Raw genomic sequence first — 25918 nt, 5'->3', positions numbered from 1 at the left:
GTACAGGCTTATGTTAATAAGAATATGCATATGTATTTATGTGCTTGTATGTATTAAAAGTATTTGAGAGGGTGATTTAGGAATCTCAATTATAAGTCTTCAGGGCAGGAATCTTATTTTGCTGCTAAGGAAGGTGAATGAGCCAAGAGTAGTGGTATTAAAGCCTTATACTTGCTAAATCATCTGTCTAAAGGGATAAACTGGTTAAGTTTGTTCTCCCAACATCTAGAGGCAAGATTTTTACTCAGTTATTACAACATTACCACAAACTTGTGGATTCTGCAGAAGTTGCCTAGCAACATTACAGTTGGAACAACACTGGGTGGAGAAAGAACAGGAAATTTGAATTAGATATGCCCTGGGGCAGGCGGGCGTAACCCCATCCCTCCAGTACAGTGAGTCCTGTACTTGGAGGAGCATGAAATTTAAAAAATCAGAACAATCATTTAGAATTTCAGTTAGGATACTGCTGCAGTTAAACCATAACACTGTGCCATGTTGTCAGCTGGAGGAGGTAGGGCCTGGGTTTCTTACTCATTTTGGTACTTTTGTTTTAAAGAACACAGAGATTTTTATTCCAGAAACATTTATTTAAGTACCTTCTCAGGGGCCAAGGCACATTGCTGGTTGGTGGAGCTCTAAAGACAAATAAAACTTGATCTCAGCCATGGGTGGAAAGGCAGCCAGACAAGTAAACAAAGAGTGTTTACATAGTCATTACAGGTGTGGTGGAAAACCTGGTGCAGAGTGTCTGTTTTACCTAGAAGTGGAGAAAGTTAAGGAAAGGCTTTACAGAAAAAATGGTTCTCCCACTAAGTCTCGTTTCCAACTTTTAAAGAAATTCCTTCTTTCCTCCAGTCATTCTATACATTCAGTGGAAATTTACCTCTCCCATTCTGTGGGTGGACCTGGGTGCCAAGAATTTAAAGTACTTGGGGCTGTGTACCAAGAACTCTTCCCTTCCCGTTCAGAAGCCAGGCCCTTTTGCTCCAGCCTAGCCTACTTCAAGGACCTCCCAGTTCAGGGAAGCAGACAGGTGGCACAGTTAAGGGTTGAAGAAAAAAAAATGTTAACAGACTGTTTACCTCCAAGAACAGACTATACAGGGGTGGCTAGGAGGCTTCTGTACCATTTGAATTTATATTGAGAGAGAAAAATAAACCAACAAATATTTAAATAAGGGCTCTACTATCATTCAGAAGATAGTGAGGGCCTAAGCCACATTAGAACACTGCAATAAATGAAATAGAAAAGGTCCCTACACTCAGGGAACTCATTTTCTAGAAGGGGATAGTAGTAAACAAACAATCAACATACTTTGAGATAGACATAAGCCTGTTAGGGGAATAAAGCAGGGTATTGTGAAAGAGTGAAGGGGGAGAGGATGTGAGCTTGCATGGATAGCAACAGAGGATACAGAATTCCTATATAGGAGGGGCTTAGGAACAACATTCTAGTTGGGGAGAGGTTATCTACAGGGCTTTAAAGTTTACTTAGGAAGCACTATTTTTACATACAACTCATGTTAAAGATCAATAATCAGGCCTTTTCTCAAGTTATTTTTATTTACACTCACATGAAATTGAGAAAATCAACTCAATGTGGCCAACTATGCATTTCAAAGAATTATATTTGCCATCAGCAGTAGAGAGGTGGTGTTGGAGGGAGAGTGCTAAAAACCATTCCCTGGCTTTGGCCACCAGGGATCAGAGAATGCCTCTCCTTGAAACATACAAAAGGGTAGATAGAGTTCCTGTCTTGCAAGAGCTTAACATTGGATTTGGATTAACATGCAGGAAAGACACATATATCAGCTAATGTCTGGAGAAGACAGCTGTTTACCCTTCACTGCATCTTCAGTGATGTGATCTCAGGGAATTTCCCATGTGGTGTTAAAATGTGTTTCCATTATTAAAAATCCAGCTTGAGTTTAGCCTTTGAAAAGTGTTAGAACAACATATATGGCAAAGGGTTAATATTCATAAAGTGCTACAATAAGAAAAACAGACAATAGAAAAATATAAGTGGCCACAGCACATGAAAACTGTCCCATGATATGTATCAAAACAACAAAATTACATTAACAAACATTAAATATCCACTTACGTCCAGAGTTCATGAGCAGTGTACTCTAACCCAATGCTAATGAGAATGTAAATTGTTTTTTTTCTGGACGTCATTTGGCAGTTTATATTCTTTGACCCAATAATTCTCATTTCTAGGAATCTCTTTAAAAAAACCCAAACCCTCAAAAAACACGAGAAGTTAGAATATTCATCACGGGGTTATTTACAACAGAAAAATTACAGGAAACTTGTCTGTGCGACGATAAGGGGCAGATAAAATCATTATTTGACGGAGTACTGGAGTTTTTTTTCTCAATTTGCGTTTAAGTTTGCAGTGAGGTATGCCAATCTCTGTTGCCAACGCTTGCCCACGTGCTGGCAAAGAAATATAAACACATGGCTGCGTGGTGGGCACTTGGGTTTCGTGCTGGGGCCGATTGTGGTGCTGCTGCTGTTTACTCTGGACAAGTCGGGGGGCGGGGGGAAGGGACTCCAAAGGGGGCCACGGCCTAGGCAAAGCTTTGCCCCCTCGCAAGGGGCAAACCCGACCCTAACAGACACCCTGGGGGGAAACTGAGGCTCCGGAAGCCTTCCCCACAGCCGGTGTCCCCGCCGCGAGCTCTCGTGTGTTGGCCTTCTTGCTGATTTCGGCGTCCACCCTAAGCAACCGGCTCAGATCGCAGAACTCCTGAGGCCCGAGTCACCATTTCCGGCTCAAACCTCTGCCGGAGAACGTGACTGCCCACAGCCACACCCACAACGCCCCAGTGGCCCGCACCAAAGGGACGCGGGACCGGAGGTCGCACTCCCGGGGCTGAGCCCGAGGGCCACGGTGGTTACCCGCTCGCTCCGACCCGGAGGGGACCAGAAATGTTCCCCAGTCCCCACCTCAGACCCCAGAGCGCCTGAGGGCCTGCGAGCAAGTCACCTCCAGGACGGCGTTCGAACCCGGCCCCCCCTCGCCCCTCCCCCCTCGCCCCTCCCAGAAGGCCGCCTCGGCTCTCCCGCTCGGCCCCGACCAGGCGGCGCCCAGCTCGGCTCCCAGAAGCCCGGCTCCCTCATAGGCCCGCGGCGCCGCGCCCGCCCAAGCCTGGCTGCGGAGGGCGGGAGGGGGGGAGGGGGGCGGAGCCAGCGGGTTCGCGCCAAAATCGCGTAGTTGATCCCTCCCCCGCGGGCTACGTCGCGCCCTCCTTTTTTTTCAAACCCGGGGCTGGGCGGGGATTGGTGGGTCGAGCACTCACGTGATTAACGGTCGCGGGAAGCCGCGGAGCCCGAACCTGCGGGTGGAACTGCGGAGACCCCAGCCTCGGTGCCTAGGCCGCCCTGCCTCTGCTGGACAGTCCACGCCGCCGCCGCCGCCACCGCCGCCGCCGCCGCCGCCGCCGCCACCACCGCCGCCGCCGCCGCTGCCCGCAGCCCCGAGCGCTCCAGGGCCGCAGCCCGCCACCGCGCGGGTCGCGACCAGGCGCGCCCAGTCGCACGTGGCGGACCCGCCCCCTGGGCCATCCGCGTCCTGGACTCCGCGGACTCCGGCTCTCCGGTCCTCGGCCCCGGCCCCAGGGGCGCGATGAGCTTCTTGAGCCGGCAGCAGCCGCCGCCGCCCCGCCGTCCTGGGGCTTCCTGCACTTTGAGGCAGAAGCTGATCTTCTCGCCGTGCAGCGACTGTGAGGAGGAGGAGGAGGAGGAAGAGGAGGAGGGCAGCGGCCACAGCACGGGGGAGGACTCGGCTTTTCAAGAGCCCGACTCGCCGCTGCCGCCTGCGCGTAGCCCCACAGAGCCCGGGCCCGAGCACCGCCGCTCGCCCGGCCCGGCCCCCGGCAGCCCCGGGGAGTTGGAGGAGGACATGTTGCTGCGGGGCGCCTGTCCCGGCGCCGATGCGCCAGGCGGCGGGGCCGAGGGCGATTCGTGGGAGGAAGAGGGTTTCGGCTCCTCGTCACCGGTCAAGTCGCCGGCAGCCGCCTACTTCCTGGGCAGCTCGTTCTCGCCGGTGCGCTACGGCGGCGCTGGGGATGCGTCCCCGCGCCGCTGCGGGGCGCGCCGGGCTGGCGAGGGCCCTTGCTCGCCGCTGCCGGACCACCCAGGCACCCCGCCGCACAAGACCTTCCGCAAGCTACGCCTCTTCGACACGCCGCACACGCCCAAGGTGAGAGGACTGGGGGCCCGGGCACCCCGAGCCCGCGCCCGCCCAGCCTTTTAAAAAGGCCGCGGCGCCGGGAGCCGAGCGCGGCGCTGCCTGGGTTCGGTTACATAACCGCCCGGCCGCACCCCCACTCGTTCCCCGGAGCCGCAACAAAAAGTTGGCAGCCCCTCTTTTTGGCCCTGCCCAGAAGTTGTCCGTTAAGATTATGTAACTGAACAATGGGCCTCTTCTGGAACTTCTTCATCTTTCAAAGGGGCTGATCGGCGCCGTCCAGGTGGCTGATGGTTTCACGCCCGTCGAGTCGGGGCCTTCCCGACTGTGTCAGCCCGGAGTGTGGCACTGATAACGTGGTTTGGAAGGATGCTTGGAGTGGTGCTGGCCCGGCCACCTGACACTCCTGAGCCCCGCAGCCATATGGTGCCTTTTAAATGCAGTGATGGGCCCTGTAATTTGGGCGGCGCACGCGGGAGTTCGGTTAAAAAAAAAATTTCATGCGCTTATCGTTTCGTGTCATAGGGCCTTAAGGGGTTAAGTTTGAGGTGGTATGGAGGGGGACTGCGCTTCGACTTGCGAGAAAAGGCTGGCCTTCCAGGCGTTTCCAGTCTTAAACACTCATTAACTCAGAGTAAAGCTACTGTCCGTACATGCTATTTATTGGGTAAGCGTTTGTTTACACCCTTCGGTTTGCAGTGCCCTTGTGTGGTCAGCCTACGTGTAACGATTAGGGACATCCAGCTGTTAAAAGCCCGCATTGGTGGGGTTTCTTGGACCCTTGTGCTTTCATATTGCTGATAACATAGCACAATGAAGGAGGTGTTCAGCACCTGTTTGTTGAGTAGCAAGTGAGTATGCAGATTACTACTTCTGGAACTTTAGATGTAGCAGCAGATTTTAAAAACACCCGTCACGAAATTGAGGCAAGTATCGCGTTTATAAAACTAATACGGAAAATGTATCTTTTTGAGTACCTTTCAGTGCCATTGGTCGTAAACCTCACGAAGATGTGTTTTTTGAGCGTTACTGTTTATTAGGGACTTGCCCAAGGCATGATCCCTCTGGAAGTGAGGGGAGGAGTCCGCCGGAGGTGGTTTTCAAAGCCCTATTTGGATGGGGGAAGGGAGCTTTTATGGGGCTCCCTGACTGCTATTTTTAGATGGAATGAAAGGTTTTGTTAACTTCTGGACTCTAGAATAAACTTAATTTTAGTCTGCATTCCTACTCTTTTTAGGGTCAGAGACCTATTTTATGTGGCTATCTTTTTCAGAAAAGGTGGTGGGTATCCACCTTTCAGACTGCTGTAGTGAACCACTGTTTTGCTGGAGATGTGACAGAGGCTTGTGTGTTGCTTTGATCTACACTATCAGACCTGTGAAAGGCTTGTTGAAGGTTGGGTTGAGAAGGCTGTCTATAGGACTTGGATACTAAAAATTTTATTTTTCTTGTCCTAGAGTTTGCTCTCCAAAGCTCGAGGAATCGATTCCAGCTCTGTTAAACTCCGAGGTGGTTCTCTATTCATGGATACAGAAAAATCAGGAAGAAGGGAATTTGACATGCGACAGACTCCTCAAGTGAATATTAATCCTTTTACCCCAGATTCTGTGTTACTTCATTCCTCAGGACAATGTCGTAGAAGAAAGCGAACACATTGGAATGAGTAAGTTATTTCGTACTCCACAGTTTGGTCCCCAACCACTCAAGATTGGTTTGTGGTACTTATCAAAATTTAATTTCATCTGAATGACATGGAAGTTTATGCTCTGAAATTTTTCTGTTGCTAGCACCCACTTCGCAGGAGAGGTAGGTGGAAAGTAATCAGCTGTAGAAAAGTAGTGGTGTGAAAAAGAAGGAATAAAAAGCCTAGATAGCTTGTAGGAAATCTGCTGGTGTCAAAAATGAGGCAGGCAGAGAGAGTTGATTTAGAAAGACTTTAATTTTGATATGTGTGGTGGTGTTGGCTTGTAGTTAATAAGCATATTTCAGCGGGGACAGCATTTTCTTCAGCTGAGCTATATCTCGTGATTATAAAATTAAGTGCTTTCTTACCTGTTTTTTTTTTTTTAATTTATTTTTGCGTGGCAGGAGAGAGATCACACAAGCGGGGGGAGGGGCAGAAGGAGAATCAGACTCCCTCCACACTGAGCAGGGAGCTGGACACGGGACTGAATCCCAGGACCTTGGGATCATGACCCGAGCTGAAAGCAGATGTTTAACTGAGCCACCCAGGCGCCCTTTCTTGTCTGTTTTTATTCATTAAAATGCAGTTTCACTGTACACCTATCAGATAAAGTTTTGGATCTCTAGTTGATGTGTCTGTCAGATCTGTTGATGGAAAAATACATAATATTTTTCAGTTCTTGTGGTGAAGACATGGAAGCCAGTGATTATGAGTTCGAAGATGAAACAAGACCTGCTAAAGTAAATAGCTTTTCATTGTTTCTGAAATTTCATTTTCTACGTCTTAACAAGTTACCATATATATATGTTAAATATCCATTAAAACATAAGATATGATTTTTAAATTTCACACATAGTGCTAGCATCATAGCAAAAAAATCATTTTTATTTTTTTATTTATTTATTTTTTTTAAAGATTTTATTTATTTATTTGAGAGAGAGAATGAGAGAGAGCATGAGAGAGGGGAGGGTCAGAGGGAGAAGCAGACTCCCTGCCGAGCAGGGAGCCCGATGCGGGACTCGATCCCGGGACTCCAGGATCATGACCTGAGCTGAAGGCAGTCGCTTAACCAACTGAGCCACCCAGGTGCCCCAAAAATCATTTTTAAATTTCCCACATAGGGCTATCATCATAGCAAAAAATCATTTTCATATCTTTGTATTATAAATATGGATACACTTTTTTATTACAGAGAATTACAATTACTGAAAGCAATATGAAGTCACGGTATACAACAGAATTTCATGAGCTAGAGAAAATTGGCTCTGGAGAATTTGGTTCTGTGTTTAAGTGTGTGAAGAGGCTGGATGGATGCATTTATGCCATTAAGCGATCAAAAAAGCCATTGGCTGGCTCTGTCGATGAGTATGTATTAAAAATTTTGTCTTTTGCTCTTTTATACCCTATGGTGTTGCAAACATTAAGGTTTTACATAATTAAGCACTGAAATTCTCTCACTTTTGAGAAGCTGTAATAATTTAATCAGATCCTTTTCATTTTGTGCCATTAATTCTTATTGGATTTGGTAAAATTATGAGTAGTCTTATTTTGGAACCTAACTTAAATTTCTTTTTTTTGGTAGCATCCATGAATTCACAGTAAAATGGAGTTTCATTTTTCCTGAGTCCTAGGACCAGCAAGCTTCCTTCTTTGTAACTAACATTCTTCTTTAATGGAAGCCTTTAGAAAAATCTGGTACAGAGTCTTAACTCCCTTTCTCTTAAGAAAGTTATCCTTCAGCATAAGGATAGATAACAGAAGTCAAGTTTCTCTTACGAAGTTTCAGATAAATTAGTTCAAGTTAGGCTTGGATAAAAATGACTTACCATTCTGTCAATCTCAAATTTATCCTAGGCAGAACGCTTTGAGGGAAGTATATGCTCATGCAGTGCTTGGACAGCATTCTCATGTAGTTCGATATTTCTCTGCATGGGCAGAAGATGATCATATGCTTATACAGAATGAATATTGTAATGGTGAGTAATGTGTTGGTTCTCTTACAAACTTGTGAGCTCAAAAAAATGAACACTGAGGAAATAGTTTTTATCTGAAATCCTGCTCTAATTCTGTGTCTCTCTTATCTCTTATAAATACAAAGAGAGCATAGCTCTCACAAATTCAAGAAGCTTAACATGAGTTTTAAGTTCATTGCTTACCTGGATATTAAGTAAAGATTGAAAACCTTGTCCTTTTTACTTCGGTAGTAGAATTGTGCATGGTAGTGTGCCTATTAGTCAAACTGATCATGCGAGGACAGTGGTCTTGCCATGTATATTTTGGTATCCATAGCACGCAGCATAGTGTATGTGGTGTATGGTAGTTCATAATGTAGGTTCAATGCATCTAGCCTTCCCTTTCCATTTCAGTTTTTATGCTGTTAAAACTGATAACTGGTTACTCATAAAGTGACAGTGACTCTCCATTGTTCTAACTTCAGCCATTTGTTCAAAGTATTCAGTAATCTTGCCCCATTCCCATTTTTCCAACCTAGTTTACCACTGGAATCCACTCACACTTTTCTATTAAGTTATGCTTTTAGTTCTCTAAACTGTGCCTCTCTCCCTCATTTCCCCCCAAAACCAACAAAACAAGCATGTGTAGAGGTTCAACTTTGGACCTCTGGAGAGCTTTCAATTTCAAAAACTTCCTCAAGGACCAACTTGGTTCCCCCCTTCTTCATTAAACCTTTATCAAAACCCTGGTCTCAATTCTGGTTCTTATAAATACCTATTATTAAATAGGTAAATCTTTATATATGCTGGGTTTCCATTTCTGTATATCTTCTGTGAGTATTAGAGAATTTAGAATTTAGTGAGCAGTTGGGAGGTGATAGCAAGGATTTGTGTGTTATTTTTTTTGATTTTCATTTCTTTCAACAAGACCAGCCTTCTCATAGCTTGTGAATAAATAAGTGGTGTAGGTAGTGGATTCAGGTTTTCAGTATTTAAAAACATTGAACAAAAAAGAAGTAAAAGATCCATTTCTCACACCTACTTTTTGTTGAGTTGTCATTATATTAATCTCTGTACTTGAAAGAACTAAGTGCTCAGTATACTGCATTGCTGCTAATTTGTTTCACACATCTCCTGAAATGTTTTTTCTATTCATATCAGAATATTTATGTAGCTACCTCTCGTGACCTTGTGGTCTAATCTGTTTCTTCTGTTTCTTAACCTTCATTTTTCAGTTACTGCACTTAATATAGGACATTTTTTTTTTAAGATTTTATTATTTATTTGACAGGGAGACAGCAAGAGAGGGAACACAAGCCAGGGGAGTGGGAGAGGGAGAAGCAGGCTTCCCGCGGAGCAGGGAGCCGATGTGGGGCTCGATCCCAGGACCCTGGGACCATGACCTGAGCCGAAGGCAGACGCCCAACGACTGAGCCACCCAGGCGCCCCACTATAGGACAGTTTGACCATGTCTTTTCCACTCAATGTTTGCTAGATGCCATCTTCCAGTTTCTTTCTCCCTTTCACCTTGTTGATGTGGCTGGTCCTCTTAACAAGTATTTCGGTAGTACTTCAGGGATCACACATTTCTAACAATCAACCAAATAAATATGTGGTTGTATAATTCAGATGATTTTGAGAAAACTTTGGGCCTGGGGGGGTAGGGAGGAGTGAGTTGACTTGCTACCCTCTCAGATTATAAAGACCTTGTCCTAAAAAAACAAAACAAAACCCAGTCTTGTAATACAGTTAGATTATAAAATAATATTTTGAAACAGTTTATTATTTTGGAACAGTGTAAAACACTTAAAGAATATACAGATCTTTAAAAAATAAATAGACCTGTGTGAAACAGGGTTGCCTCTTAGAATAGTTGTCTGTTCTGTTAGATGAAAGGAAATGAGGCTATCTAGATACATTCATGAGCTCTTCCATTTCCTTTTCTACCGTTCTTCTCTCCACATGAAGCTTTGAATGTCCTAATAATAGGCCTGATCTTCAGATCCTTTTCCCCAGTTTCACAGGGAAATGATTCTATTATTTCATTTATACATGGTGATTAACTTACGTCCTTTATCGTGACTTAAGTTTCCTTGTTATCTCAAACCAGTCATTTGCATTTTAAGCCTTTTGTCTTGGTTTGGTGATAGATTGAAATTTTTACCCCGGTAAACAAGTGTGGAAAAATGTTGATGGATAGGGGAAGAGAACATGAAATATCAGATGAGTGTCTTGCTCTTCTCACTTCTCTTTGCCTTTCAGCAGTGAAATAGAAGGAACTGGCCTAGCTATAGTTGGTAGATCCACTAAAATGCTTATTAAACTTGGACTAGGACTTGAAGCCCGTTTATTGACCTCCCTTCTAGAGCCCTCTTTTTCCTGCAGTTCAAGATCTGTACAAATATGGAGAACATACCTAAGTCTAAAATATTGAGGTGTGTGATTTATTTTTATTTTTAAAACACGTTGAACATTTTACTACCTAGTCTTATTCAAATTGTAGGACTTCCTTTCCTGACTAATATATATCAATATACCTTCCTGATTTTATTACCCTGGCTCTGATTTAATTATTCCTAACTAAGCTTTAAACAGAAGTGGTTTGTTTTGGTTTTTGATTTTTGTTTTGTTTTACATAACTCTTCTTTTCCTGAGATAAGTTATAAACTTACAGTGTTTTAAATAAAACTTATGAAGTATAAACTTATGAAGTTTTTTAAAGTATAAACAAATGAGCTGGTTGGTTTGACTGCTCCTATAAAAGCAGGTTTTATTCTCATTCATAGTAAAAGTAGTATAAGTTAAAACTACTAAAACACTGGTTTTTACCTATAAAATTTATAGACTGCTGTCGAGGGTGTGGGAAAAGTTATTCTCATACATTAATGATGGGAGTATAAATTGATACAGCCTTCTCTATGGGGAACTCTGTGTGTGTGTGTGTAAGTGTAAGTAAAATTGCCCCAGATTTGTCTTCCAAAGCCTCAGATTCACATAAGGCACATGCTAGCAGTGTTTGAGTACCAGCCATTTTGAAATCAGAAACCGAATACACTGTTACTTCTTTTATGTGAATTTTCATAGGCAATGAAGGTTTGGCACCAATGGTGTGAATACAAACCCTAAGCTGTTTTGTAGAAGGATAAATAGAGAAATGTTCCTCTCAGCTATAAAAATATATTCTATATATAAGATAGTATTTCACACACATACTTGAGCCACATATTAGTACTGTTCTGTGACTGAACATACTCTATTTTTTAAGAAACGATTTTATTTATTTATTAGAGTGTGTGCACGAGCATGAGGGCAGGGTGCTGAGAGGAACAGAGTGAGAGAGACAAGCAGACTCCACACTGAGTGCTAGCCCGAGGGAGGGCTCAATTCCATGACCCCAAGATCATGAGCTGAGCCGAAACCAAGAGTCAGACTCTCAATCAAGTGCCACCCAGGCGCCCTGGTATAACCCTTTAAACCAGCAGTTTGTTTCTATGAGATATGTTAAATGTGTGTGAAATGGCCAATGTACAAAGTTATTCCTTAGACTATAGTATATAGTAGCAAAGGCTTGGAAATTATTTTAAAATGTTCATCAATTAGGAGATTGGCTAATGCATTACCATTCAATAATACAATGGAATTCTGTAGAGACACGAGAGAACAAGGTAGTCTTTGTATGTTAGTAAAGAATGATTCTCAAGATAATGAAAATATGTTATCATTTCTATGAAAAGGAGTTGGAAAAAATATATAAGAAACCAATAACATTGGTTTATTCTGGGAAAAAGAACCAGGTAGGATGCTGGGGTATATGGATGAAATAGACTTATATTTTGTCCGCATGTGAGTATAGTACTTACCAAAAGAATAAATAAAATTTAAATTTCACAAGCAGGAAAGAAAGAATAGGTCGTATAAAATGCTACTTTCTTTGTTGAGTTTGTGGCCACTCAGTAAAGATGGAGGGAAAAGAAATAAGATCTCATGAAGAGGAAATTGCTAATTTTTCCCATGTTTGTTAGGTGGAAGTTTAGCTGATGCCATAAGTGAAAACTATAGAAGCATGAGTTACTTTACAGAAGCAGAGTTGAAGGATCTCCTTTTGCAAGTTGGCCGGGGCTTGAGGTATATTCATTCAATGTCTTTGGTTCATATGGATATAAAGCCTAGTAAGTATTACAAATTCTCTGACCTGTGTTCTTTAGTGTTATAGAGAATAAATGATTTCATTAAAACATCTTACTCTGTTTTTTCATTGTTAGTTTTAAAAGACCTTTGAGCCACATGTTTATATTGTTTTATGATTTCCAGTCACCTCTTGTTATTCCAAAATATTTGAGACAATTCATTTTTATTAAAAGTTGGAAAAATTTGCTCCATCTTATGGAAACCACATAGTCATGAAGTGGGACTCTGATGGGGAGACTAAGAACCTGTTGTTTAAAGCCCTTCTCTTCTAGGTTATAGAATCATAATTACAAAATAATGCTGGTACTGCTAACAGGGTTGTTAGAAAAAATGAGATATGTGAACACGTTTTTGGAAACATAAATGCTATGTAACGTGGTATTTCTAGCCTATAATACCATGAAAGTGTTACTGCATTATTCAGAAAACAAATGGCACATGCAGTATGATTACCTTTTTTTTTTAAACAATATATATTTTTAAGATTTTTATTTGTCAGAGAGAGAGAACACAAGCAGGGGGAGCAGCAGAGGGAGAAGCAGGCTCCCTGCTGAGCAAAGAGCCCAATGTGGGACTCAATCCCAGGACCCTGGGTTCATGACCTGAGCCAAAGGCAGATGCTTAACCCACTGAGTCACGAAGGCATCCTGCAGTATGATTATCTTGCATTAAAAAAGGGTGCAAGTGAATGCTGCAGTAACATCTTAGTGCACATCTCTCTCGTTTTATTAAAATAACCTCATAATGTACACAGTATTTTAAAACTTTTTATAAGTCAACTCTACCTTTTTTTTTTTTTAGATTTTATTTATTTATTTGAGAGAGAGAGAGAGAGAAACAGCATGAGAGGGGAGAGGGTCAGAGGGAGAAGCAGGCTACCTGCTGAGCTGGGAGCCCGATGTGGGACTCAATCCCAGCACTCTGGGATCATGACCTGAGCTGAAAGCAGTCGCATAACCAACGGAGCCACCCAGGCGCCCCTACCTTTATGTTTCAGTAAATTTTCATCTATTCTACTAGCTGGATCATATTAAAATTTTTCCCAGGTGACCAAGTTTTTTTGGTTTACTTTTCCAAACTAGTATCCATTTTCAGGACCATGCATACCATCTACTTTTATTCTTTTTTTTTTTTTTTCTCTTCAGGTTTTACCCTTTCTCTACCTTAAAAAAATAATACTAATAAGGACTTTGTCTTGTAGGATGTCCTTCTGGATTTGACTGGTTGCTCCCTTGCATCATTTATCTTACTCCCTTTCTCCCCTGTGTTTCCTATAAATTGGAAGTTAAAACTAACAGGTTGATGAATTCAAGTATGAATTTTAGGCTAGGTGTTTCTAAGTTGAATTTAATGAAGGTTTTTTGTTTTGTTTTGCTTTTGTCTGGAAATGTGTGATTCATGAGAATTTAAATCATTTTACACAACTTACTTTAATCTTATAAGTTATGTGAAGAATTTCTTATCTTTATGCTAATAACTCACTAAAATTTTTATTTTCCAAAAGGGGAAAAATAATATTTGGACTAATGGCAGTAAATAGGAATTAGTAAGGTTTGCCTATACTCATTCATCTCTGTTTTAAGTGTCAAACATAGTAGACCCTTATAAGTATAAAAGTTGAAAATATTAAGGCAAATGAAGTTTTAAAATTTCAAATTTTTTTTTTAAGATTTTTTTTTTATTTATTTGACAGAGACACAGCGAGAGAGGGAACACAGCAGGGGGAGTGGGAGAGGGAGAAGCAGGCTTCCCGCTGAGCAGAGAGCCCAATGCGGGGCTCCATCCCAGGACCCTGGGATCACGACCTGAGCCAAAGGCAGGCGCTTAATGACAGCCACCTAGGCGCCCTAAAATTTCAAATTTATAAATAACATAGAAAAATAAATTATCCTATAAATAAAGTGAAATTGGAAAGATGACTTGATTGAATGTAACATTTATAAACTCAGTATTACATTGGTAAAACTATTAAAATGAAATCTGTCACTGAAACTTAACGTTAATCATGAACTTACCTGAATTTGAAGAAGAAAAGTATGTGTACAGCAGAGATGAACCACAAAGCCACACTGGGATGTAGATACAGCCAAACTCAAAAGTTACATTACTTGTACTTTTCATAGCAGCCCATAGTATTAGATTAAAATTTATGATTTAGAAGCACCACAGATTAGTACATTATTGCCTTTTTTGTATTTCTATGTGGTTAAAACCAAAGATCAATGTGTGGATGACAAGGGTCTAATGAAGTGGTTTCCAAGTGTTCAAAGATCAGTAGTAGGCCAGAAAATACAACCCCATTTCCTGTCCCCTGAGATTCTTATTCTCATTTGATTTTGGGGTAGAACATATGAAAATCTATACATTTGAAAGCTTTTGGGATGATTCTGATGTACAGCCTTGTTATGAATTTTGGTTACACCATTAATTGTTAGTGCAGCTGACATAAATAACTGTTTGACAGGTAATATTTTCATATCTCGAACCTCAATCCCAAATGCTGCCTCTGAAGAAGGAGATGAAGATGACTGGGCATCCAACAAAGTTATGTTTAAAATAGGTAAGAAAGAAAGATAACCAGATTATTGCCTTAAAAGTAGGAGGCTGTTTAACTCTTGACTCTATTTTTTTTAATACTTACAGGTGATCTTGGACATGTAACAAGGATCTCTAGTCCACAAGTTGAAGAGGGTGATAGCCGTTTTCTTGCAAATGAAGTTTTGCAGGAGGTAGTTTTTTTCCTTTAATAATGCAATTTGCTTTATAACAATGCAAACATATTAAAATTTTAAGCTAATGACTAGTAAAATGATAAAGCCTAAAACCATCAGCTGGGGATATTTAATCTAGCAAAATTGAGTAAAGGCAAAGATTTATAGTATTCAACAATGATGGAACTATAAAAGAAATTCTCATAAACTACTGGTGGAACTGTAAAATGGCATAGTCTTTTAGGAGATCAACGTTTGTATCTATCAACGTTTTAAAATCCTGTACCCTTTGACCCAGAATTTCCATTTCTAGGAGTCTTGCCTACAGAAATGTTCATAAACAAATAAATTGAGAACAGTATAAATGTTTAGCAATAGAGGAACGATTAAATAAATTACAGCATATAGTTAATAGTACTGTTTGAAAAAGTGTGACAAAATATTTCTTGATAAGAGTTTAGAATGAAAGTAGAACAAGTAGAACAAATAAATTGCACGATCCCATTGTTCTTTTTATATGTGTACATGTATTTGTAACTTGTCAATGTATGCATGTTTCCTGTATTCATATGAATGCTCCAGGACGGGAGTTTATTCTGAGAGTTGAATTGGACTAGTGAAAAAGAGAAGGCATTTACTTTTATTTTTTATTTTTTTAAAGATTTTATTTATTTATTTGAGAGAGAGAGAATGAGAGCACGAGAGGGAAGAGGGTCAGAGGGAGAAGCTGACTCCTTGCTGAGCAGGGAGCCCGATGCGGGACTCGATCCCGGGACTCCAGGATCATGACCTGAGCCGAAGGCAGTCGCTTAACCGACTGAGCCACCCAGGAGCCGGAAGGCATTTACTTTTAGAAATGTATTTACCACTCCCCTCCCAGAGTATGTATGTGTTTGTGATTTTAAAAAGCTCCTCAAGTTTAACTTAGTCTCTGAATAGGTTTTAATGGTAAATGTAACATTGGATATTTTAATCTAGTCTTGTTTCTCACCTAAGTCATCACTTATTTTGGCCATTTTTATAGTCCCTTAAGATTTTTTTTTTTTTAATTTTACAGAACTATACCCATCTACCAAAAGCGGATATTTTTGCCCTTGCCCTCACGGTGGTATGTGCTGCTGGTGCTGAACCTCTTCCCAGAAATGGAGACCAATGGCATGAAATCAGACAGGGTAGATTACCCCGGATTCCCCAAGTGCTTTCCCAAGAGTTTACAGAGTTGCTAAAAGTGAGCATTTTTTGTATATAAGCACTTTTTATTGACATGGTTTTATATTTTATTAAATTGCATATCTTTACCTTAATCTTACTTCTCTTTCTGAGGTTATGATTCATCCAGATCCAGAGAGGAGACCTTCAGCAATGGCACTGGTAAAGCATTCAGTATTGCTGTCTGCTTCTAGAAAAAGTGCAGAACAATTACGAATAGAACTGAATGCTGAAAAATTCAAAAATTCACTTTTGCAGAAGTAAGTGAGTTTTTTGGAATGTTTTAACTTTCTTATTTTCATTCTTAAATTGTAATGAGTGATGATTTAGGTTTTCTGTCAGTGAAGGCTGTAGTGGTTTGGTATGTTATATGGTTAAAACTTGGGGATTTCTGCCTTAAATTAGTTATTTGTGACCTATTACTTGGTATTGTTCCTAAACTTTTAAATTATGGACTTAAAAATTTTTAAGACTAGCATGTATTTGCAAGTGGTATTAATCCCCAATCCCTAAATTATAGCAAAAGCTAAGTGAGCCTGTACAGGCTTTTCTTTCCCCCTTAAACTCTCACCATAAATTAAGTTTCCTTCATTCTGTTTATTTTCTATGGAAGGATTAAATTAACATCAATTACATTAGTGGATGAGTCTCCTATTTTGTCTGAATGACCTTTGACTTTTCAGAAAATTGATTGGAATGATAATTCTAACTTATTTGCTTTACTGCTGATTTTAACCTAATAAAACTGACTTGAAATACAAAAGGTTTATTTGCCACGAGTTTGATAGCCATCGTAGTTCATACAAATAGGAAGTAGAAGTTTCATTTCTATTATGTAAAGATATTTTCACAATACGAATTAGAGTTCTGTTTGAAACTATTTTGTATTACAATTCAAAGTCATTACTAACATCTTTATTACTTGGGTCCAAGTGTATATGATATTTTAATTCTGAGAGCACAAAATAAAATCATTTCATAAATTTAAGTTGTTTGAGCACAAGCTAAAGTTTCATACTGTAATTTTTTTTCCTCAGTTGTATTTTAGAATAATGATGGCATGCTAAGATCTCCCAGCTGATACATAGTTTGTGTTTGGCCTCTTAGGATCCCTTCCTAGGATTAATACAATAGGTGAAAAGTCTTGTTTCCTATTTTTATGTTCTTAGAGAACTCAAGAAAGCTCAGATGGCAAAAGCTGCAGCTGAGGAAAGAGCACTCTTCACTGATCGGATGACCACTAGGTCCACCACCCAGAGTAATAGAACATCTCGACTTATTGGAAAGAAAATGAACCGCTCTGTCAGCCTTACCATATACTGAACTACTCATTTCCCACCTCCCACAAAAAACTGTGACAAGAGGAAGCTAGGTTGAAATCACTGCTAGAATCCAGCTTGCAATTACTTTCTCAATCGGTGTCAGTAGTTTCACTGACATAACTTTTAGGACTTTTATTTGTGAATTACAGTTGAAAGCTGTATTTTGACCAGTGCTATATCAGGCTTTCATCTAGTCTTACTAGTCTGTCTTCTGTAGGATGTCAGTCACTGTTGGATGTTACACCAGACTTTCTAGGGTTAACCACTGTGGTGGTGTGCTGCTTATAGTTTGCTGTTGCATTGTAATAAAAGGTGTCGTGCCTTGTAGTGACCTGTAAAAGGGACTCAAGGGCTTTATTGCAAACATATTCTCCCTTTGAAAAGGGAAATGCTAAGAGACTCAGTACTACTCAGCCTTCAATGTACCTGTGTGTCAATCTTATATTTCTTTTTTTTAAATTGTGAATTATACTTGTATATCCAACTGGGAGCACTTTGTAGGCATTGCATGAACCATGGAATGATAATTCTGTGGAAGTATTGCCTTGTGAATTTGCTGCTATTTTAGTTTTGTCTTTGCTGTAAAATTGTAGCATTAAACAATCATTGTTGTTAATAGGCTTTTTTGGAAAACAATTATGTGAAATATATAGCTGCTCTTGATGACAAGCAGCTATTTGCCTTTTTTTCTTTGAACTTTGAAGCTAGTGCATTGGAGTAATGCACCTTTTTTTTCCCTTTTGGATTGCTGTATTAATGTAGTATAATTATTACTGGTTTTGTAATTTTTCCTGATAATGCCCTTCCCTGACTCTTTTTTAAAATGTTCCCTTCCTCTACCCAAGTTTTGTACTTGATTGTATTGTTAGTCTGTTTTTAAATGTTTTGCCCGGTTTCTCTTCAATATTTGTGTATATAAACTAATCTTGGTGATAGTGTACATAGCTGTTTGAAATGCCAGAATGACTTCTGACTATTCCAAGCTTTTCACAAAATACATTTTATCAATGATAAGCCATTTGACTAATAATACTGGCTAACCAGACATTGCAAAAGAAAAAACCACAGAATTTGTCTATTGTTTGTTTTCCTATTAATTTTGGTTTACAGCATGTTTGCACTTGTCTGTTTGACTTGTGTTTTATTAACATTGATTGGCATATTAAAAGTCACTCTGAGCTTACCTTAATTGTCTAAATCTTTGTGATGCCTTGTTTTCTACCATTTTATCTCTAGTATCACTACATTTTAACATTTAGAGTATAATGTATATAAAGTACTAAAAGGCCACATTTTTCAATAGAATATGAAACAGTATTTAATGATGGGCTTATAGGCTACATCAGTTACATTTTGTGACTGGAGAAAAATTTGTCCATCAACCATAAATGTTTTTTGTCACTCTTAATATTTGTACATCACGTTGCATATTATGCATTTGATTTGCTAGAAATGTAGGATAATGTAGTTTAAAATAGCTTTAGATTATTAAGTGGGTATAATGACTCAACTTTCTAACAAGCTGAGTCACACAAGAGCTTTAAAGTGAGGTTGTAACTCAACTAGGCTGGATTTTTTAAGAGTTGAGAGTACAAATGCTAATTCTATGTGACATCTTTTTCTGATATAGATTAGAACCAGAGTAAGCAGTAAAGGCCTTAGAGTTTAAAAATGGATGTTCCCCACCCCCCAACACCCCAAAAAACCAAAAAGGATTTCGCAAGATCCTTCTGCTTTTTGATCATGGGTACATAATTTCTGTTGATTAGGGTCTGTATCTTCCCACTATAAACATTTCTAATAAGCTTAATTACTTTAGCTTTTAAGCCTATGGCATGTTAAAAAGCATATTTTAGAGGAGTGAGAGGAATTAGTGCAGACAGGTAAATTAGATAAAAAAGCTGATGGGGTTGAGACTGGAGTAGGTAACACATTTCAGTAGTCACTGAAGACAAAACTAAGAAGTATAATTGGTGTACATTAGGGTCAAAGTCATTGAGGCGCATTTTTCTAGTGCACTAGCTTCAAAGAAAACGGGCATTTTTCAAGTTGATATTTGCAGTAAATTTTTCACATATTGTTTAAGAATATTAGATTAAGTAGGAAAAATTTTTAGAAGGAATTCTTAAGCCCATCCAAAAGCTGACAGAGTTGGGCTCATATTCACCACAGGATACTTAGGTTGAATGCCTTCTATGTACTAACCAGTAGACCAAAGACCTGTAAGATACAGTCTTTGCCCCTCAGTACTCAGGATAAAATAGAGGAGACCCATGTAAACATAAAATGACAATAAAATGTGATTAAGTGCTATGTTGGAGGGATTCTGCAGGTAGAGTGATAGCTCAAAGGACAATTACATAGCTTTTGAAGATGCTGGTGGTAGAGCAGTGAGTAGATCCAGGGAATTAGATTTAGACTGATTTCAAAGCCATTGTACTGATTCAGGGTAAGAGTAAAGAGGGCCTGAACTAGGATCCCTGTGGACAGACACAGGAGGATAGGGATTTCACTGGGAGCACTATACACGGAACAGTTTTTGTTTTTATATAATAGAATGAGAACTTATAACATCAGGAGGAAGCCACAAGTGCTAATATGGAAGCATTGAAGAATTTTCCAGAAAAGTTAACTGAAATGCAAGGGCCTGTTATTGTTTGAGACAGAGACCTAAGATTGATAAAACTGCTTTGAAAAGCTGACTTTAGTAAGGAAGGAAAATTTTAAGTATTGACTATGCAGGCAGGTAGGAGGAATCATACATTGCAGTTGACTGCAAATGAAATTGTTGCCTTACCTTTAATTTGCCACGAATCCAAGGCATCCCCCTTTAACTAGGGAGCTAATGTCTTTTGAAGAGCCAGTTCTGAAGCTTTAGTTTTCACTCTGTTCCACAGGTCAAGAAATAATGGCATTTAAAATATTGCTAACAGCTGGATCTGGGTACTGCTTTCAGCTGTCTCCTAATTCTTAAAGCAGCAGCATCCTGACATTAGAGTAGTTTTCTTCCTCCCCAGTTCATCTCCACAAAGCATCTCCCTGACTTTAGCCAACAGATCAAATAAGTGATTGCATCCCTAAGGTATTTTTATGTGTGAAATTTTTGAAGGGCAATTAAAGCAATCAACAAGGAGGATGGATCAAAAAAGAATTTTGGATGTGTTTTGGATATTGTGAAAATCGTAAGTGAAGCCTGGAACTAGGAATTTGGAGGAAACTGCCTCATTCAGTTTTTTGAGGCATTTATATAACTAAAAAGCATCACTAAAACTGATTTGACATTGCAGAGTGAGTGGATCTAGAAGTGTCTCCTGCAAACCCAGTTGTATTGTTAGAAATTTCTCAGAAGCTCAGCAAGGTAGATTTTCATAAAAATGGAGGAGTAAGACATCATTGAAACTGCCCCTTTCCCAGCGCTTAGCTTTTAAAAAACTTTGAGAAGCATTCATCTGAACATCATTGAACTTTTTTTTTCTTTGTGGCAGATGACCCTAATTTTCAATGCAGTTCAAAGGTCTCTGGAATAAGGAAAAATATCTATGTATGCTCTAGGAAGATTTACCAGGAAAAGATGGCATGTTCTGTCCAAACTTCATTAAACTAAGAGTCTAAGAAACCTCGGCCAGTCCAGCCCATGAAGAAAAATACCTCAAGGAACATTTATATCATAGTTCATATTGTTTAGTTTTATATGGTTAATAAATATTTTGAAGATCATCTTAATTTGTTTTGAGTTTTGACATTCTTATGACATTTAAAATATTGCTGACAATACTTTATATGAAATATGAAATGGGTTTCCAGGCCTGGAATTCCAATTTATGCCTGCCAATGCATAATGCCAATGGGAAGCACAGGTTTAGTGTACAATGGCTCCATTTCGGATGATTATCCAGAGAGAGGTCCCCTTTTCGCTGATGAGACTATAGAGGCTGAGGTAAGTTAACTTAGGAGCTCAGTTTGGTGAGTAGGAAAGCCAGAATTCCAACTCAGATGTTATGGCAAAGAATCTTGCTTTTTCCAGACACGTGAAAGTTGAGGACAAATACTAGTTAATGGAAAGAGTGCAGGCAACAAAGGAGAGTTAAGAAGGGGCAGTCTGAATATTAGGAAAATTGGGAAGACTAGTGTCACGGAAATCAAGAGAGAGGTCTGAAAGAGAAGTGTGACTATATACAGAAAAGATGAAGTTGACTCAAAGCTCCATGAAGGCATCTAGAGTGGAGATCTTTGGTGAGCCGTCTTAGTGGGGGGAACAAAGACCAGATTACGGTGAGTTGGGGTAAAAATGGGGGATGAGCGAACAGAGACAGCATGTAAAAATCATTTTCAAGAAACATGGCTGGGGGTACCCGGGTGGCTCAGTCGGTTGAGTGTCTGCCTTCAGCTCAGGTCATGATCTCACGGTCCTGGGATCGAGTCCCACATCGGCCTCCCTGCTTGGCTGGGAGTCTGCTTCTCCCTCTCCTGCACCCCTGCTTGTGAGCCCGCTCTCTCTCTCAAATAAATAAACTTTAAAAAAGAAAAATGGCTGAAAGAGAAGAGCAAGGCAGAAGAGGGCTAGAGCTAGAGGGGAATCTGGGTTTTTCTGTTTTCACTACCACTTACTGATCACTTAGTATGTGCTAAGTGTTTTACATACAGAATATAATCTAATCTTCGGAAGGGCTCTGTGAAAAAAATCCCCATTTTATATATGGTATTTGGAGAAATAAAAGGAATTTCCCAGATTATATCACTACAAAGTATCGGGATTCAAACCTGAACTGTGTGCACCACTAGCCAAACTCATAGCAAATCCTCTGAGCCTGGAGCAGAGGAAGGATGAGCGGGGAGGAGAAAAGTTTGTAAGTGTTTAGAGGAATGCAGGAAGTGGGGGAGGGGAACTCCAGTATGATGGCCCCTTTTCTGTAGCTGGAATTGAGTCCCATGACCTGCTGTGCCTGAGGACAGAGCACATGTATGGGAAGAATGCTGACTCACTCCCCTGCCTTCTTTCCTTCTGAACGAGGTGGTTAAAAAGTTTTTTAGAGTATACTGTATAGCTGTTTAAAGCAATGTTTTAAGGAGTTATATGACATGGGGAAATGCATGTTATATTAAAGAATCAGGACGCAAAATTACATATATGGGATTTTTTTTTCCTAATATTTATTTGACACAGCGAGAGAGGGAACACAAGCAGGGGGAGTGGGAGAGGGAGAAGCAGGCTTCCCAGCGAGCAGGGAGCCTGATGCGGGGCTCCATCCCAGGACATGGGATCATGACCTGAGCCAAAAGCAGATGCTTAACAATTGAGCCACTCAGGCGCCCCTATGGGATTTTTTTTTAAAGCATTAAACAAAACAGAAGGCTAACAATGGCTGTCGTTTGAATTTCCCACTCCTTTTTCCTTTCCAAACTTTCTATATTTTATTTTATATTTTTTAAGATTTTGTTTATTTTTACATAATCTCTACACCCAGCATGGGGCTTGAACTCACAACCCTGAGATCAAGAATCACATGCTCTTCCTACTTGAACCAGCCTGGTATCCCTGAACTTTCTATATTTTGAACAATGAGAGGCGCCTGGCTGGCTCAGTCGGCTAAGGGACTGCCTTTGGCTCAGGTCATGATCCCGGGGTCCTGGGATGGAGCTGCATGTGGGGCTCTGGGCTCAGCTCAGAGTCTGTTTCCCTCTCCTTACACTTTTGCGGCTCCCCTGCCCACCAGCACACCCACAAGCCCCCCATGTTTGCATGCTCTCTCTCTCTCAAATAAATAAAATCTTGAAAAAAACAAAGGATATCTGCCATTATTAATGTGCAGTCAACAAAATTGTCAAGTCACCTAACTGGCAAAAGATTTATCCAGTGATCATGCTTGTACTCCCCCAAATTCCTGGTAATGGAGACCACTCACTTGAATACAGGGACACTTATATGATCTGGCCTAGGCCAAATGGAGTTTTTCCTGGAACCTTGTAGATGCTCCAATTGCTATGTTGGCCAAGCTTTCCATTGCTTGCCTATCTGTGGGAGAAGAGAGTGAACCAACACAGAAGCAGAACAGAGAAAGGAGGAAAGCAAGATCTGACAGTGTATCAGTCCCTGGAGCTCATCTTGGTTTGATTCCATAACTTTGTATATTCCTCTTTTTGGCCTAAGTTATTTTGAGGTGAGTTTGCGATTTTGCAAAATAGTAAGCTGTTTTGAGGTGAGTCTGAGGCGTTGCTTGCAATTAACAGCTTGACTAGTGCAACATATTTCTCTAAACTGGCAGCCATAAATATTCTAGATGTTGTAAGACTGAGAAATGTATGCCAAAGATCCTAAGGTTCCTAGATTAATCCCTTTGTTGAGCCTTCTGCTGTGTCAAGACTAGAGTGTGACAGGGGCGGACTCCCCAGCATCTCCTCCTGGCCTGCCTCATTTTCCTGGTTACATATGGTGAGAACTTACATCTTCTTTTTCTTTTTTTAATTTATTTATTTGAGAGAGAGAGAGTGAGAGAGAGCACGAAAGTGGGGTGAGGGGCAGAAGGAGAAGCAGACCCCCCGCTGAGCAGGGAGACTGATGTGGGACTCGATCCCGGGACTCCAGGACCACGGCCCAAGCCGAAGGCAGACGCCCAACGAACTGAGCCACCCAGGCGCCCCAAAAACATAAATTTTCTAATGACTACTTTGTTTTTTTTTTTTTTAAAGATTTTTATTTATTTATTTATTTGAGAGAGGGAGAATGAGAGAGAGAAAGAGCACATGAGAGGGGGGAGGGTCAGAGGGAGAAGCAGACTCCCCACTGAGCAGCAGGGAGCCCGATGCGGGACTCGATCCCGGGACTCCAGGATCATGACCTGAGCCGAAGGCAGTCGCTTAACCAACTGAGCCACCCAGGCGTCCCTCTAATGACTACTTTGTGCAAAGCACCACCACTGCAGTTCCGGAAAGAACTCTGCTGGTAGAACTTGACCTCTGCTGAACAGGATGAGACATCACACGGTTCCACTAACAGCTAAAGGGACTTATGCAGCCCCGTGATTTGGACAATGAGGATAATGTGGTTTGTTTTTGTGTCCACCACACATTCCTGCTCTGTCAAAGAGGCTATTCTTTTTTTTTTTTTTTAAGATTTTATTCACCTATTTGAGAAAGAGAGAATGACAGAGAGCATGAGAGGGAAGAGGGTCAGAGGGAGAAGCAGACTCCCCGCTGAGCAGGGAGCCCGATGTGGGACTCGATCCCAGGACTCCAGGATCATGACCTGAGCCGATGGCAGTCGCTTAACCAACTGAGCCACCCAGGCGCCCTCAAAGAGGCTATTCTTAAAGAAAGAAGAAGCTGGAGACAAAAGCCAATAAAGAATCTTGAATTTGTATTTGTATTTGACATATGAAGTTGAAAAAAGGTGCTATTTTAAGCCTCTTCACTCTGAGGAGTGGCGGGAGTAGTGGGAAGACAGAGGACTTAGTGCTTCCCAAACAGATTCCTGGCTCCAACATTGAATAGATTGAAAAGTAGAGCGGAATTGCACCCATGTTCACTGTGTTGATTTTATTCTTTGGTTCATTTTTTCAATCAAGCATGTTTTAAGGGGGTGCCTGGGTGGCTCAGTCGTTAAGCGTCTGCCTTCAGCTCAGGTCATGATCCCAGGGGTCCTGGGATCGAGTCCCACATTGGGCTCCCTGCTCGGAGGGAAGCCTGCTTCTCCCTCTCCCACTCCCCCTGCTTGTGTTCCTGCTCTCGCTCTCTCTCTCTGTCAAATAAATAAATAAAAATCTATAAAAAATATATATATTTAAAAAAAACAAAACAAAAACAAAACCAAAAACCAAATATGTTTTAAGAACCTGCACTGGACTGGGGATTAGCAGCTGGTGCTGGGCATTAAGATACAAATGCAAACAAGATAAAGCTCCATTACATGGAGGTAGTAGGCAGAAACAACTCACTACATACAGTAAAGTAAGTGCTTTTTGAGGCTTCGCCTAGGTCTCTTTGGGAAACAAATGATAAGCAATTAAGCCAGTGGACAAAGGGGTGGATATTGCTGTTCCCAGGAGAGGCGACACTTCATCTAGGTCTTAAAAGATGAGTAGGAGTTTGCAAAGTGGATAAAGTAGGATTTCCTAGGTCGAGGGATTAGCATGAACAAGGCACAAAGAGTGCAACTGCATGGGGTACAAGGATGGTGAGGGCACATTGTGTGTGTTAGAGGAGAGGTAAGCTGGTTTTGCACAGTGATACCAGGAACCCAACTCCATTTTGCCAGGTTCATGCTTTCCATTTCTAGGTGTCAGTTCTGTGATAAACTGCTGAGAAATATGGATTTCTGTCAATTCTTGTTCAGAGAAGAGTTGAAAATAATGATGAATGGAGCAAATGAAAGAAAAGTATGTAAGAAGTCCTAGGCCTTGCAATCAAGGAACAGTTCTAAGAGGAAAAGGAGAGAAGAGCTTCCATCACCATGGCAACTTTGGCCTCTTCCAAGCCCCATCCTCTCCTGCACTTGGCCCAGAGAATCTGGTCCTACCACGATATCGGCCCCGCCATCTGCTCCTTCAGGCCAACTCTGGGCACTGTCCCTCCTGTACCCCCATGTTCCTGGTGCTGTCTTCCCTGTGTCTGGGCCCTTGTGCCTGAGCCTTGGGTGTTGCCACCTCCGTGCCCCTTCCT

General features: G+C 41.1%; 1 protein-coding gene across 3 annotated transcripts; it reads left to right on the top strand.

Annotated features, from left to right (window-relative positions):
* Positions 1 to 3493: 3493 nt before the first annotated feature.
* On the top strand, positions 3494 to 20974 carry WEE1 (WEE1 G2 checkpoint kinase). Of its 3 annotated transcripts, XM_073882926.1 has the most exons (12): positions 3494 to 4209; positions 5655 to 5860; positions 6558 to 6621; positions 7074 to 7246; positions 7736 to 7857; positions 11856 to 12002; positions 14486 to 14581; positions 14665 to 14750; positions 15790 to 15960; positions 16056 to 16201; positions 17111 to 17199; positions 20749 to 20974. In XM_073882926.1, the coding sequence occupies exons 1-12, from the start codon at positions 3634 to 3636 to the stop codon at positions 20865 to 20867; spliced, it is 1995 nt and encodes a 664-aa protein (XP_073739027.1). In that variant the 5' UTR covers positions 3494 to 3633; the 3' UTR covers positions 20868 to 20974. The 3 variants fall into 3 exon arrangements, with proteins under 3 accessions (XP_073739027.1, XP_073739029.1, XP_025750272.1); XM_073882928.1 differs by lacking the exon at positions 14486 to 14581; XM_025894487.2 differs by lacking the exon at positions 20749 to 20974 and having other exon boundaries at positions 17111 to 20737.
* The last annotated feature ends 4944 nt before the right edge of the window (positions 20975 to 25918 follow it).

This window comes from Callorhinus ursinus, unplaced genomic scaffold (genome assembly GCF_003265705.2).
Source record: "Callorhinus ursinus isolate GAN/ISIS: 27379988/994484 unplaced genomic scaffold, GSC_fseal_2.0 scaffold49, whole genome shotgun sequence".
NCBI classification, from domain to species: Eukaryota; Metazoa; Chordata; class Mammalia; order Carnivora; family Otariidae; genus Callorhinus; species Callorhinus ursinus.
This window is presented reverse-complemented; position numbering and strand designations above follow the sequence as displayed.

What these genes read in the sequence shown, in the direction of transcription:
- WEE1 (XM_073882926.1), top strand. Translation starts at nt 3,634, where the DNA reads ATGAGCTTCTTGAGCCGGCAGCAGCCGCCGCCGCCCCGCCGTCCTGGG. An exon ending in AAGCGAACACATTGGAATGA is followed by an intron (nt 5,861 to 6,557) that starts GTAAGTTATTTC and finishes AATATTTTTCAG; the next exon opens with TTCTTGTGGTGAAGACATGG. An exon ending in ACAGAATGAATATTGTAATG is followed by an intron (nt 7,858 to 11,855) that starts GTGAGTAATGTG and finishes CATGTTTGTTAG; the next exon opens with GTGGAAGTTTAGCTGATGCC.